A 16444-nucleotide genomic window follows, 5' to 3' on the forward strand; every position below is an offset into this window, starting at 1 on the left:
CAGTGTGCTTCCCCAATCCCCACTCCCCGGAATCTCTTCCCTGTGATTTTGGGCTGTTGATTCCGGCCCGTCCTTGATCCCTTTGCATTTCTTTTCCTACTCAGGCCTTTCCTTAAATGTTCCATGTGTTGTGTTTTAGATCCTTTTCTCTTATCATTCTATTCCCTCTCTGGGATGATTTCACCCACCTACTATCACCACCTATTAGCTAAGGATTCTCAAATATGTGTTTCTAAACTAGGTCTTGCTCTGAGCTTCCAACCCATAAATCCAACCGACCTGCGAACATCTCCACCTGGATGTCCCAGAGGCGCGTCAAAGTCAGCAAATCTCAACTAAAATTCCTCACTTCACCTTCTGGGAACCGCCTTTCTCCTTTGAGTTCTTGGTTCACGGAATGGCGCACCATTACAGCTGTTGCTCCCCCAGGCCGGAGAGCCAGGGGGCTTCCTTGACTTCTTGCTCACCCCCTCACCTCCCCATGCAATGGATCTCCGAGTCCAGTCTATGCCACCTTCTAAATACCTACCACATCTAGCTGCTTCTCTTCAGGCTCTGTCTGGTCTCCGAGCCCGTCTGCATTTGCTGGACTTCTAGCTGATCCTCCATGGCGAAGGGGAGGCTTAAGGCCCTACATGAAAGACAGGCCAAGGAAGGCCGATTAATCAGGGCAGGCAGGGGAAGCCCGAATTCAAGTCAGCTTACCCCGAGACCACGGCAATAGCGTCCTGTTTTGTTATTTCTTTTGTAAAGTAAGTTCCTCTTGTGCCTGTATATTTGAGTGGCTCAGAAGCATCGGAGGTACCATTTTTTGTTTGTTTGTTTTTGTTTTGTTTTGTTTTAAGCAAGCTCTACTCCCAGCATGGGACTTGAACTCACCTCCCGGAGATCCAAAAAGTTGCATGCTCTACCAACTGAGGCAGATGGGTGCCCCTAGAGTACCAGTTTAAATGCATATTTGTAGGAAAATAAAAGAAAATAAATGCATATTCTTGGGCAGTGTGGCTCTGGAATCCACCATTTTTTTGAAAGATTTTATTTATTTATTCATGAAAGACATAGAGAGAGAGGAAGAGGCATGTGGGACTCAATCCCAGGACCCTGGGATCATAACCTGAGCTGAAGGCAGACATTTAAACAACTGAGCCACCCAGGTACCCTAGAATCCCCCCTTTTTAACAAACTTCCTTGATGATTCTCCCCCCCCCCCCCGATGATTCTTACACACACTGGTCTGAGAACCACAAACCATTCTAAAGTAAAAACAAAAAAAGTTTTTGCCACTCCTTGGTTCAGTGGCAGTCCTCTGCCTTGAAGGGTAAAGTCCAAAATTCCTCTAAGGCCTACAGAGCCCTTTGAGAGTTAATCCAGGCTAACCATTGTAGCTCTTTCTCATCATTTCCTCCTGGAAGTCTCTGCTTCAGTCATATTCAATTACTTGGGGTTCCTGAATGTGCCAGCTCTCTATCAACTCTAAGCTTTTGTCCATTGTAGGTATTCAAAGATTCACTGAATGAGTAAATAGATTGAAGTTATCACTATGTGTAAGGTCATATGCTAGGCATTGGGCAAAGTCCCCGACTCAAGTAACTTATAATCAGGTCCGGGGTGGGTAGGAAATACACAAGACGTGAAAGGGGATGAGAATGAACTTCTGGGCGTCAGGCACTGAGTGGGGCTTTACTAATATTAGCTCATTTTCTCCTTACACAAACCCTTCCAAGTAGGTGTAGCATTTATTTGCTACTGAGGGTCAAAGGAGTTAAATAATTTGCCCAATATCACACAGCTGGCAAGTAGTGTTGATTGAGGTTCTACTGTATGCCAGGAAATGAATAAGCTGGGTGCTATGCCAGGTACTACAGAAAAAGAAAGAGAGAAGCTACCCTTGCTCTCCTGTACCTAGGTCTTCTGTTGCCATCACATACCTTCCCAGCCTGATAAGACTGGAGAACCATCAAAAAGGAATATGTCCTGTTAAACTTACCCTGGTTAGTATATGTGGGCCTCCAATAATCAAGTGGTTGTTTAGTCATTAGCTTTTAGGCGACAGGTGTGTCTTACAATATCCTTCCTCTCCAAAGTTATGCTAAATTACAAAATCACCTTCAGGCAAAGGAGGAACTCCTATAAAGAGTAGTTAACATATTCAAATGTGTGAGCAATATATATTCCAATGGCAGGGGCACTTGGGTGGCTCAGTTGTTAAGCCTCTGCCTTCAGCTCAGGTCATGATCCCAGGGTCCTGGGATGGAACCCTACATCAGGTCCCTGCTCAGCAGAGTCTGCTTCTTCCTCTCCTACTCCCACTGCCTGTGTGCTCTCCCTCCCTCTCAAATAAATAAAATCTTTAAAAAAAAAAAAGAAAAGAAAAAATATAATACATTCCAATGGCAGACTGGAATTCTATGAGCTGAACCTAGGGGATCTACTAAAGTTGTATACGAGAGTCTCTTTCCAATTTCCAAAGGGGGAAAAATGTGCAAAGATAGAAATTTCCCAACATTAAGCTTGTCCCTCCATCATTTTTTTTTAAAAAAGATTTTAGTTATTTATTTGACAGAGGAGAGACAGCAAGAGAGGGAACACAAGTAGGGGAGTGGGAGAGGGAGAAGCAGGCTCCCGCTGAGCAGGGAGCCTGATGTGGGGCTGGATCCCAGGACTCTGGGATCATACCCTGAACCAAAGGCAGACATTTAAGGACTGAGACACCCAGGCATGCCCCCCCCCATCATTTTTATAGGGGAGGGAAAGGGGGTGGCTGTGCACTGGAAGAGGGTGCTTTAGAGTAAAAAGTAGAAGGGGTAACAGATACAGAAAAGAACAACGGCAGATTTTCTTTTTTTTCCCCCAAAGATTTATTTATTTATTTATTCATTTGACAGACAGAGATCACAAGTAGGCAGAGAGGCAGGCAGAGAGAGAGGAGGGGAAGCAGGCTCCCTGCCAAGCAGAGAGCCTGACACAGGGCTTCATCCCAGGACCCAGAGATCATGACCTGGGCCGAAGGCAGAGGCCTAACCCACTGAGCCACCCAGGCACCCCCAATGGCAGATTTTCATTGAGTGATTATTATCTGGGGATTCTGTGCTAACCCCTTGATTCTCACCAAACCTCTATTATTGTCCCCATTTTACAGAAGAAGAAAATGAGACATAGAGAGGTTGGCCAACTTGGTCAACCAGCTTGAAGTGGCAGAGCCAGAATCCTATGGAACTCAGGCTTTCCAACTCAGAGCCCAGTGCTTAGTTCCTGTGGAACCACATATAGATTCCTATGCAAGGAAGAGAAAAAACAGGCAGAAAAAAAATCCTAGAATAGTCCAGGAGTGGGGCGCCTGGGTGGCTCAGTGGGTTAAAGCCTCTGCCTTCGGCTCAGGTCATGATCTCAGGGTCCTGGGATCAAGCCCCGCATTGGGCTCTCTGCTCAGCAGGGAGCCTGCTTCCTCCCTTCTCTCTCTGTCTGCCTCTCTTCCTACTTGTGATCTGTCTGTCAAATAAATAAATAAAATCTTTAAAAAAAAAAAAATAGTCCAGGAGTACCAGTTGAGTTGTTTTGACTTAAAATTTTGTTTGGTATTCTCTTGGCAGAATGAAAGTTCCGTGAAAACAGAGACCTGTCTGTCTTGTTTGCAGTTTTTATTTCATTTTATTTATTTGACAGACAGAGATCACAAGTAGGCAGAGAGGCAGGCAGAGAGAGGAGGAAGCAGGCTCCCTGCTGAGCAGAGAGCCCAATGCGGGGCTTGATCCCAGGACCCTGGGATCATGACCTGAGCCGAAGGCAGAGGCTTTAACCCACTGAGCCACCCAGGCGCCCCTTGTTTGCAGTTTTATCCCCAACACCTTGCGTAGTTCTTGGATCCTGAAGGATGAGAGAAGTGGTAAGTGAGGAGGAGAGTGTGGTAAGTGTTTTCACCATTAGGGGTTGAGTAGGAGCTTGGGCAAAGAAAGGCCTCATTCCTCTAGAAATCTAATTAAATATCAATAATTGGTGTAAGAAGGTAAGTAAGGGTAGGGTAAACCTGCCAGAAGGTACTTCTCAGGGCCAGCTGCCAAAGAAAAAACAATATTCCTACAACTAGTAGGAAAACAAGAATCACAGAGTCTTATTTAGAGCTTTAAGTCTTTGCCAAAAACCCCAAGAAACACATAACTGAATTTATAACACAGACAACTAAAGCGTGTAGTTTATAACATCAAACTTCCTTCCCATTCTAACAAAGGTTAGTTGAGTCCTTGAGCTATGTGTGTGAACACTGTAAGAACACTGAATACTGAATGCCTAAATACTGCAGGAAATCTGGAGGCAGAACAGTGATATTATAGAAAACTTGCAGCTTTCTATCTTTGCGTCATGGCAAAGATGGGACTCAAGATAGTGCCAACAGCCAAAGCCAAGAACCTGCTATATTGCACTTTAAATGTGTCGGCTGGGGTATAACTGTAGGGAAATATTGTCCCACATCACAATACCATACATCACTATGTAGTAATATACATATTGCACACACATGACTTAGAGGATGGCCCTGTAGGGACCTTTTTGAAGGCAGGTATCATTGCTATTCATCTTCGTAGTCTCGGCAGGTAACAAAGTCCTGAGACCCAATGATCAATAAATATTTACTGACAGAGCAATACTTATATAGTACTTGTCATGAGAATACCAAAAGTGCCTACAGTGGGTTTCCTGAATGCAGCTTCTACACTGGAATGACAATTTCTTCTAACCCATTAATGCTCCAGTCCTGCTTCTCTGTCCATTTCTGGACTCTAGCAGGGCCCAGTGACTCGAGGCTGTTTACTCCATAAAATGAACAGAAATTGGGGCACCTGGGTGGCTCAGTGGGTTAAAGCCTCTGCCTTCAGCTCAGGTCATGATCCCAGGGTCCTGGGATCGAGCCCCGCATTGGGCTCCTTGCTCTGCGGGAAGCCTGCTTCTCCTTCTCCCACTCCCCCTGCTTGTGTTCCCTCTCTCGCTGTGTGTGTGTGTCTCTCTCAGATAAATAAATAAAATGTTTAAAATATATATATCTATACTCTTCAAGCTCCTGTTTGTGAGTGATTCCTCTCACCCTGAGGTGGAGAAGATACCTGGGAGAATGGTTCTCGAACAGTGGTCCCTTGGGCAACAACATCACCTCTACTTGTGAATTAGGTAGAAGTGCAAATCCCTGGGTGGCACCCTAGACCTTCCGAATAAGAAGCTCTGTTGATAGAGTCCATGAGTCAGTGGTTTAACGAGCACTCTAGATAATTCTGAAGCTCCCTGAAATTTGAGAGTCACAGGACTAGAACAGCTTTTACTCCTCCAGTAGTGACTTTGTCACATTTATAATTTTATTTCTCAACTTGAAGTCTTACATGGGGCTGTAAAGCGAGTTCTCACAAATAAGGCCTTATTTGTGTATGTACACATATGTATGTATCAATATATGTACATGTGTATGTGTTTAAAACATTTACCAGGAAATTACTTTTATTTTAATTTTGTAGTTTTGTAATTTTTAAAAAATTTTTACGGCTTTTTTGGGCACCTGGGTGGCTCAGTGGGTTGAGCCGCTGCCTTCGGCTTGGGTCATGATCTCAGGGTCCTGGGATCCAGTCCCGCATCGGGCTCTCTGCTCAGCAGGGAGCCTGCTTCCCTCTCTCTCTCTCTGCCTGCCTCTCTGTCTACTGTGATCTCTGTCAAATAAATAAATAAAATCTTTAAAAAAATTTTTTTTACAGCTTTTTATTTCTTTGATGTAGGGAGAGAGCTAGCACATAAGAAGGGGGAGCAGCAGAGGAAAAGAGAGAAGCAGGATCTCCACTGGGCAGGGAACACGACGTGGGGCTCGATTTCAGGACCCTGGGATCATGACCCAAGTGAGCCGAAGGCCTACGCTTAACTGACTGCGCCACACAGGCGCCCCTATTTTCTTAAGTAGGGTCCACGCCTAGTGCAGAGCCCAATGTGGGGCTTGAACTCACAACCCTGAGATTAAGACCTGGTCTGAAATCAAGAGTCAGATGCCCAAATGACAGTCACTCAGGTGCTCCAGGGAATTATTTTTATTTTTATTTTTTGTTCAAGATTTTATATATTTATTTGACAGAGAGAGACACAGCGACAGGGAACACAAGCAGAGGGAGTGGGGGTGGGAGAAGCAGGCTTCTCGCTGAGCAGGGAGCATGGATCCCAGGACCCTGGGATCATGACCTGAGCCAAAGGCAGACACTTAATGACCGAGCCACCCAGGCGCTCCTTTACTTTTATTTTTAAAGATTTTATTTATTTGTCGTCAGGGGGGTGAACACAGGACCAGGGGGTGGCAGGCACAGGGAGAAGCAGGCTCCCTGCTGAGCAAGAAGCCTGTTGTGGAACTTGATCCCAGGGCTCTGGGTTCATGACCTGAGTCAAAGGCAGATGTGTAACCCACTGAGCCACCTAGGCATCCCGGGAATTATTTTTTTAAAGGAATAAAAATTTGGGGGACGCCTGGCTGGCTCAGTTGGTAGAGCATGCAACTCATGATCTTGGGGTTGTGAATTCAAGCCTCACATGGGTATAGAGACTACTTATAAATAAGTAAATAAAACAAAGGATAAAAGATTTTAATTCCTTCACATTCCCATAATACAGCACTTATCTCCCAATTTTGTCCACTTACTTTTCAATGTTATTTATTTTTAAAGCTTTTATTTACTTGAAAGAGTGTGCACGCGCATGCACACCTGTGAGCAAGGGTGCAGGGGTGGGGAGATGGGGGGAGGGGCAGAAGGGGAGGAAAAGGGAGACTCTGAAGCCCACTCTTTGCTCAGCGTGGAGTCCTATTTGAGGCCTTATCTCAGAACCCTAAGATCATGACCTGAGCTGAAATCAAGAGTCTGACACTTAACCAACTTGCCACGCAGGTGCTCCTTATCTCTCAATTTTAATTTGGTCTTTATCCACATGCAAATGTCTTTATATAATTGTAGAAATGTTAATTGTAATTAACTGTAGAAAAAATTTTGATTTACTTTTGAATTTAAAATTATCTGGTAAACATGCTAAAAGAGGACTTTTTTAAAAATTATTTATTTATTTATTTATTTATTTGACAGAGAGAGAGAGAGAGAGAGAGAGATCACAAGTAGGCAGAGCAGCAGGCAGAGAGAGAGGGGGAAGCAGGCTCCCCGCTGAGCAGAGAGCTTGACGCAGGACTCAATCCCAGGACCCTGAGATCATGACCTGAGCCGAAGGCAGAGGCTTAACCCACTGAGCCACCTAGGCGCCCCAGAACTTTTTTTTTTAAGATTTTATTTATTTATTTGAGAGAGAGAGAGAGAATGAGAGAGGGCATGAGAGGAGAGAGGTCAGTGGGAGATGCAGAGTTAGTTTCATGTGCATTACATAGTAATTACAAGTTCATATAAGATGACTTTTTTTGATGTAAAGGTAACAATACTTACTCCTGCTAGTCTTTCTTTCTTTTTTTTTTTAAAGACACTCTCTCTTTCGGGACGCCTGGGTGGCTCAGTTGGTTAAGCGGCTGCCTTCGGCTCAGGTCATGATCCCAGCGTCCTAGGATCGAGTCCCACATCGGGCTTCTTGCTCAGCAGGGAGCCTGCTTCTCCCTCTGCCTCTGCCTGCCTCTCTGTCTGCCTGTGCTCACTCTCTCTGACAAATAAATAAATAAAATCTTTAAAAAAAAAAAAAAGACACACACACTCTCTCTCTCTCTCTCTCTTTTTTTTTTTCCTTAAGATCTTATTTATTTTTTGGCAGAGAGAAACAGTGAGAGAAGGAACACAATCGGGGGGAGTGGGAGAGGCAAAAGCAGGCTTCCCGCCAAGCAGGGAGCCCGATATGGGGCTCAATGCCAGGACACCAGGATCATGACCCGAGCCAAAAGCAGACACTTAAGGACTGAGGCACCCAGGCGCCCAAGATTCTTTTTTGAAGTAATCTCTACAACCAGTGTGGGGCTCAAACTCATGACCCTGAGACCAAGAGTCATGTGCTCTACCAATTTAGCCAGCCAGGCACCCTTCTTTCCTAGTCTTTTTTTCTACATGAATATTGATAGATATCTTTTATTTTTTATGAAATTTTACTTTTATCTTCATAAAATTTTGCTACAATTACCTTTTAATGATTACATAAGGCTTTTCTGTGGGACATTTAGATTACTTCCTTTTTTCTGGTCATTATTCAAAATGTCCTTGATCATTTCCTGGAAGTACAATTATAGGGACAAAAAAGGTGAGCATTTTAAAACATCTTGAGAGAGTGTTCCATGTTCTTCATGGTTCTTCGAAATAGCTGAGCAATCTCATTGCTGTTAGGTTTAGTTGTTCCTCTGTTCCTCTACGGTCGAACATCGATACCAGCAATTGTTAGCAGAGGTGATTTTTGTCCCCTTGGGAACACTGGGAATACCGAGAGACATTTTCAGTTGTTAAAATTGTTGAGGGGTATTATTGGCATCTAGTGGGTAAAAGCCAGGGATGCTGCTAAACATCCTGCAATGCACAGGACAGCTCTTACAACATAGAATTTTCTGGTCTAATATGTCAATAGGAGAAATTTTTTTTTGTTGTTGTGTATAGCACATATAAAAATTCATGTACCATTTTTGTACTGAAGTTATTTGAAATAAAGCTTTTTTTAAGGAATTTATTTATTTATTTGACACAGAGAGAGAGATCACAAGTAGGCAGAGAGGCAGTCAGAGTCGGGGGGATGCAGGCTCCCCACCTAGCAGAGAGCCCGATGTGGGACTCGATTCCAGGACTCCGAGACCACGACCCGAGCCAAAGGCAGAGGCTCTACCCACTGAGCCACCCAGATGCCGAAGTTTGTTTGTTTTTTTTAAGATTTTATTTATTTATTTATTTATTTGAGAGAGGGCAAAATGAGAGTGAGAGCACAAGCAGAGGGAGTGGCAGAAGCAGACTCCTCACTGAGCAGGGAGCGAGATGCGATGGAGGTCTGGATTCCAGGCCCCCAGGATCATGACCTGAGCCAAAAGCAGACGCTTAACCAACTGAGCCGCCCAGGCGCCCCTCTTGATTGTAGGTTTCTACCTTGTTTCCAAAATAGTTATGTTGCTTGATACGATTATGTATTTATTCCTCTGCAGGCTAGGGAGATTTGATTTTACTAGAATGGATGAAATGCATCCACTTAGCACTTTTATATATGCCACATCTAAGAGCTATTGTGCTAGAGCACAATTCTTCTGGCTTGATGTGAGAATGATTCTTAGTTTGACTTTGGAGTGAACTGAAAGTGATTTCTGGTTTGACTTTTGGGCAATAAATATGTTTTGTTTTAGGAGATTTTCATTTGATTCCAAACATATTTTATTCTTTCTGTCTTCCTTGGGCTCTGATATACCACAGGTTGAAATTTCTCTTGCATAATTGAAGAGTCTTCAGTATAGATACAGGAATTCAGGAGTTAAACCAACCGATATAAGAAGAGGAGGGAGAGGAGGAGTCTGGGGAGGACAAAGAAGACAAAAAGATTTGTATACTGATCATCTGTTTTTTCCAGAAGTATTCCTTTATGATTATATGTAAGAAAAAGAGGATTTTTAAAAAAAAGATTTTATTTATTTGATAGAAGACAGAGCAAGAGAGGGAACACAAGCAGGGGGAGTGGGAGAGGGAGAAGCAGGCTTCCTGCTGAGCAGGGAGCCTGTTGGGGGGCTCAATCCCAGAACCCTGGGATTATGACCCGAGCCAAAGGCTGACGCTTAACGACTGAGCCACCCAGGCGCCCCAAGAGAAAGAGGATTTATAAAGTATGTAATTGAAACATCATTCTTGGGGCGCCTGGGTGGCTCAGTTGGTTAAGCATCTGCCTTCGACTCAGGTCATGATCCCCGAAGGTCCTAGAATGGAGCCTGGCATCTTCCTTTTAAAAAAATTTTTTTTTGTATTTATTCATTTGAGAGAGAGCAGGAACGCACTTGTGAGCAGGGGGGAGGGGCAAAGGAAGAGGGAGAAGCAGAATCCCCCCGCTGAGCGGGGAGCAGGACCTGGCTCAATCTCAGGACCCTGAGATCATGATCTGAGTCGAAGGCAGATGCCAACCAACCGAGCCACCCTAGCGCCCCCAAAATATGTATCTAATACTTTTTCCCAGTATTATCCAGCCCTAAGTCAGACAATTTCAATGCTTCTCTTATTTTCAAATGAGAGTCTTTTTAGGAATTTTTTTTTTTTTTAAATCTTTAAGTAATCACTACACCCAACGTGGGGCTTGAACCCACAACCCCGGGCTCAAGAATCACATGCTCTACTGACTGAGCCAGCCAGACAACTTACAAATGACAGGGTTTTTTTTTTAAGATTTTATTTATTTATTTGATACACACACACACACAGAATCACAAGTAGGCAGAGAGACAGGCAGAGGGAGGGGGGAAGCAGGCTTCCTGTTGAGCAGAGAGCCTGATGTGGGTTTCCATCCCAGGACCCTGAGACCATGACCTGAGCCAAAGGCACAGGCCCAACCCATTGAGCCACCCAAGGCGCCCCAACGACAGTTTTAAAACATCAAGAAGCTATACTACTAAAGTTTTCCAAGGTCTTTTGTCATTCAAATAGTTTTTTCTCAGTTTTTTCAAAGGTGGTTTTTCTTTTTGGTCTTTCATCCTGTTATTATTCTTTTTTAAGATTACATTTATTTGAGGGACGCCTGGGTGGCTCAGTTGGTTGAGCAGCTGCCTTCGGCTCGGGTCATGATCCCAGCGTCCTGGGATCGAGTCCCACATCGGGCTCCTTGCTCCGCGGGGAGCCTGCTTCTCCCTCTGCCTCTGCCTGCCACTCTGTCTGCCTGTGCTCGCTCGCTCTCTCTCTAACAAATAAATAAATTAAAAAAAAAAAATTAAAGATTACATTTATTTGAGAGAGTGAGACAGAGAGAGCATGAACAGTAGGGGGAAAGGAGAGAGCAAGAGGGAGAAGCTGGCTCCCCATTGAGCAAGGAGCCTGATGCAGGACCAGATCCCAGGACCCTGGTACGACCCAAGCCGAAGGCAGATACTTAACTGACTAAGCCACCCAGGAGCCCCTTTATTATTATTTTTAATTAATTTTATTTTTTGAGAGAGAGTGAGAGAGTGGGGGAGAGGTGGAAGGAGAAGGAGAGAGAGAATCTTAAGCAGGCTCCGTGCTAAGGGCAGAGCCCCATTCCGGGCCTGATCTCACCACCCAGATTATGATCTTAACTAAAATCAAGAGTCGGATGTTTAAACCATTGCCACACAGGCACCCCAAGATTTTATTTTATTTAAGATTTTATTTATTTGACAGAGATCACAAGTAGGCAGAGAGGCAGGCAGAGAAAGAGAGAGGAGGAAGCAAGCTCCCTGCTAAGCAGAGAGCCCCATGCGGGGCTCCACCCCAGGATGCTGGGATCATGACCTGAGCCGAAGGCAGAGGCTTTAACCCACTAAGCCACCCAGGCGCCCCAAGATTTTAAAGAGTCACATGCTCAAAAAAAAAAAAAAAGAAAAGTTAAGTTTCATGCTTTACTGATGGAGCCAGCCAGGCACCCCCTTAATGTTGGTTTTACTTTCAGAAAATATTAGGACTCTTTTCACTCCCTGGAAAATGGGCATGAATACTTTCCTTATACTTCGGAGCTACACCACTGCTGTTCGAAATACTCAGATCAGTGAAACTGAAACATTTGGAAAATGCATTGACATAGATGGTAGAACAGTGCGGAATTTTGTGCAAAACTGCATTAAAGTTCATCCTATGGATGGCTGTCTTCAGAGACAAGGATTTTTCTTCCCTTGCTTCACAATCTGTACTTCGAAAGAACGAACTATTGGGGTGATAGGATTTTCCTAATCATTCCAAGTCATCTTTTTCTACCCATTCAAATATGCCGTTCAGAAGAACCTCAGGGAATTTAAATTGTTTTTTCAGATCAAATTTCTTTTCTAAATAAAAGCAGCTGCTACATTTTCAGACAGCATTTCCTAAGACTTATTATCTTCAATTCGTTAAAAAACTTATTTGCGGGACAACTGGGTGGCTCAGTGGGTTAAGCCTCTGCCTTTGGCTCAGGTCATGGTCTCACGGTCCTGGGATGGAGCCCCACATTGGCCTCTCTGCTCAGCAGGGAGCCTGCCCCCCCGCCCCCCACCTGCCTCTCTGCCTACTTGTGATCTCTGTCAAATAAACAAGATCTTTAAAAAACTTATTTGCTAACTTAGAAAGTCCTGTTCTCTTCCCCGTTTATTTGCAAATATGGCATTTACAAAATAAATCACTCCTTTAAGTTACTGGAGCACTTCTGAGCTTTTCATAACAAGGTCTGGGATTCCCTGATTTGAGTCCTCTTTTCTGCTTTGCTTTGGTGAGACAACAAACTAGTATTTGTATTTAATTAAGCAAGCCCAGCTGTCTCGATTTCACAGTTGTTTCAGCCGCTTTAATTTTGTCTGCGTGCCTTACGAGCGTTTTGGGGTGGGAGTGGGCGGCAACCGCCTTCGTACCCAAGCCCAGTGCATCGACGGGGACTGGGCAAGGCCTGGATACCGTTCAGAGAAGCAGCTGCGACGACCTTTACTTGCAGACCCAACAGGAGCGAGTACAGCCAGAGTCGACAGACACCACCGGCTCGCTCACCGCGGCTCCAGGTCATGCGCTCGCCCCAGAGCAGCCGCCCCAGTGCGCGCACGCGCAGCCGCACGGCCGCGGCTCCCGCCCTCTCCGGGGGCCTTTTCCCGGCCCGGCGCGGGGCTGTCCGCAGCGGCGCCTGAGCTGGCTGGAGGGTTGCTGTGAGGACCGGTTGCTCTGGCTCTGTTCTCCCTGTCCTGTTGTCGCCGGCCAGGAAGGAGGGACATGTGTAGAGTGTCGCGGAGGGAAGATCGTGACCGAGAGGAGAGGCCCCTGCGGCGTTGGGCGCTTGGACCTGCAGGCAGTGCACGAGGCGCCCGCCAGGGGGTCCTCTCTCGCAGCCGGCTGTGAGCGGGAGGCCTGAGCCGGGAGCATCAGCGGCCGCTCAAGTTTCCAGGGGGCTGAGGCGAGGCGCTATGGAGGAGCTCGACGGCGAGCCGACCGTCACTGTAAGGGCGCCCGCAACAGTCTTGCCTTTGCGGTCCGAGGATTGTGTCTGCTTTGTCACTGTAGGCTTGTCTACCTCCCGCGAGGCTCCTGGCCTCCTCCCTCAGCTCAGTAGCCACAGTTCGGAGGTCCCATTAGCTAGGTGCTCGTGTTTGGGTCGCAGTGGTCGCTAGGTTTCTACTCTTTCTTTGTATACTCAGAAATGCCTGGCTCGGAGGCCTCACTCCTCACTCCATCCCTCACCCTCTCTTGTCTTCCCGACTTTCCCATCCCACTTCCGTCGCTTCTCCTGTTGGACTAGTGCTCTAGTGAGCGGGCTCCGACCGAGCCGAGGTCGAAGGGGCTTTTATCTTCCGCGGAACTAAGCTTCACATGGCAACACCATGGGCTTGGCTTCTGCTGCTGCTTGTGCCGTGCTGGCCCAGGATTTACTAGAAGTATTTGTTCTCGGAGACTTCTTGTACTTACTGCCCTGCTTGCTTTCAGTTCTGTCTGGACTTCCAAGAGAGTGTCAAATGTGAATGATCTATGATGTTCGAAAATAGATTCCTGGCTTTTAGATAGGAGGTACCTACCGATCCTTCGCTTGGGACACTCTCTTTTTCTCTTTATCTCCTCGCTTTTCAAATGCAAGAATCAGCACCCTCTCCCTCAGGAAAGCCTTCCCTTACCTCGCTGGCTAGGGCAAATATTTCTGTCCATTATTGGCTTGGTCTGCACCTCTTTGCTCTTGGCAAGTGGTAAGCTTCCCTGAACTGCAGGTTGCCTGATCTTGGATTTATTGTTTTTGAGAAGGTTGAGATGCCTGCAGTTTTCTGCTAAAGCCAACGGATGGAAAAGCAGAGCCTGACAAAACCAAAGATGGGGTCATTTCAAAGCTAACTGGACAAAAGGAGGCATGAGATCATAAATAGCAGTTAATGTGGGTTGTTACTCTATAAAACTTACTATTGTAGCGTGTTAAAATTTTAAGACCCATATAAATTACTTTAAATGTTATATATCAAGGCTGTGTCAGTGTCAGTGGGAAGAAAAATTAGAATATCAGAATCACTGGAACTTTTTCAAACATCATCTTGACTTTCCTTCCTCCACTTATATCAGAGTCTTTTGATGGGGGCACCTTTCCAGTAACCTGCACAACCCTGGGGAGTCACTACTTTGATACTGAGCCTTGATAATTAGCCTTGCTTTTACAAATTGCATGAAGATGAGCCAAGCATATTTTTAAACACCAGCAGTGGTGATGGACTTGTGATAGCTCAGCTCCACGCTGGTGTTGGGGAGACCAGAAAGGAAATTGATTGACCTTGTTGACACAGCCTTAGAGAGAGGCATTTTCGTTCTTTTTTTTTTTTTTTAATATTTTATTTATTTATTTGACAGAAAGAGACACAGTGATAGAGGGAACACAAGCAGGGGGTGTGGGAGAGGGAGAAGCAGTCTTCCCACAGAGCAGGGAGCCTGATGCGGGGCTTGATCCCAGGACCCTGGGATCATGACCTGAGCTGAAGGCAGATGCTTAACGACTGAGCCACCCAGGCGCCCCTAGCATTTTCCCATTTTTCTTACTGCCTGTTTGTTTATTTATTTGACAGAGAGCACAAGTAGGCAGAGAGGCAGGCAGAGAGAGAGGAGGAAGCAGGCTCCCTGCCGAGCAGAGAGCCCAATGCAGGACTCCATCCCAGGACCCTGAGATCATGACCCAAGCCGAAGAAGGCAGAGGCTTAACCCACTGAGCCACCCAGGCGCCCACTGCCTGTTTTTTTTTGTTTGTTTGTTTGTTTGTTTTTATTGGACTTCCTCAGTAGACTGCTAGCTTTTGGAGGGCAGTAACTGTATTATACAGTGTTGTATATATGAGCACAGTACGGATAAAGGCTTACTAGACATTGCTTAGTTGTTAAATGACTGCATTAGCTCTTCCTAAGAACTAACTGCACTTGTCCTTTTTTTCTTTTTTTTAAGATTTTATTCTTTTATTTGACAGAGAGTGAGAGAGAGATCACAAGTAGGCAGAGAGGCAGGCAGAGAGAGGGGAGGGAGGGGAGCAGGCTCCCTGCTGAGCAAAGAGCCTGATGTGGGGCTCGACCCCAGGACCCTGAAATCATGACCTGAGCTGAAGGCAGAGGCTTAACCCACTGGGCCACCCAGGTGCCCCTGCACTTGTCTTTAGACCAGATTATTGCCAGCCAAATTTCTTCTCTGCCAAAAATATTTATGGAGTGCCATCTTTGTGCCAGGGTCTCTTCTAGGCAGTGAATGAGAATCCCGGAATCTCCTGCCCTTGTGAGCTTTTTTAATCTTTAAAATCTTATTTATTTATTTATTTATCAGAGAGGGGGCGGGGAGAGAGAGAGAGAGAAAAAGAGAAAGAGCAGCAGGTAGAGGGAGAAGCAGACTCCTCGCTGAACAGGGAGCCAGATGCAGGACTCGGACTCCATCCCATGACTCCGATTAACACCCCAAGCTGAAAGCAAGTGCTTAACCAATGGAGCCACCCAGGTGTCCCGCCCTTGTGAACTTTTATCCATTTACAGGGCAAGTAGGCATGTAGGATAGTCATTTCAGGCACTGAGAGATGTTGTTGCAGTCATATGAGAGTTGATGGTGGCTTGGGTTAGACTGGTAGACATGGTAAGTGGTTGGATTCAGGCTTATTTAAGAGTAGGACAGTATTTACTGATTGGACAAAGGTGGTAAGGGAAAGTGAAGAATCAAAGATTACTCATAACATTTGGGGAAGGTTTTGTCCCAGTGGGGGAATGGAATGAGACTTGGAGGTGAGCATCAAGAGTTTTTTTTGGTTCTGATGTTACGAATATAGCTCTAGAGGTTAGGTAACCTATACAGGTGTGAATTAAGTAGTTGGATGTGTGAGGCTGAAGCTCAAAGGGGTTGATCTGAGTTGGAGAGAATTGAGTCCTCATCAAAGGGATGTCACAGGGGCGCCTGGGTGGCTCAGTGGGTTGAAGCCTCTGCCTTCGGCTCAGGTCATGATCCTGGGGTCCTGGGATGGAGTCCCGCATTGGGCTCTCTGCCCAGCGGGGAGCCTGCTTAATAAATAAATAAAATCTTTAAAAAAAAAAAAAAGAGATGGCACAGAAGCCATGGTATTGGAGGGCTCCTTTTAGTAAGTAACAAACAGTTCAATTTCTTTTTTTTTTTTTTTTACATAATATTTATTTATTCATGAGAGAGAGGCAGAGGAAGAGGGAGAAGCAGGCTCCTGTTTCTGAGCCTGATGGGGGACTCAATACAGGACCCCGGGATCACCACCTGAGGTGAAGGCAGAGGCTTAACCAACTGAGCCAACCAGGCGCCCCAAACAGTTCAATTTCTTTTCTATTTTTTAAAAAATTCCCTTTTCCTGAACTATAGAT

The 16444-nt window shown here is 45.5% G+C and overlaps 1 protein-coding gene across 1 annotated transcript in view; it reads left to right on the plus strand.

The window, feature by feature from the left end:
• Positions 1-12664: 12664 nt before the first annotated feature.
• NUP85 (nucleoporin 85) overlaps positions 12665-16444 on the plus strand; it is a 29919-nt gene continuing 26139 nt past the window's right edge. The window contains exon 1 of the mRNA XM_080825383.1: positions 12665-13063. Within this exon, the coding sequence (XP_080681509.1) occupies positions 13031-13063 (33 nt within the window). The 5' untranslated portion in view covers positions 12665-13030. The remainder of the gene's footprint in view (positions 13064-16444) is intronic.

This window comes from Martes martes, assembly GCF_963455335.1.
Source record: "Martes martes genome assembly, chromosome: 16".
In the NCBI taxonomy this organism is placed as follows: Eukaryota; Metazoa; Chordata; class Mammalia; order Carnivora; family Mustelidae; genus Martes; species Martes martes.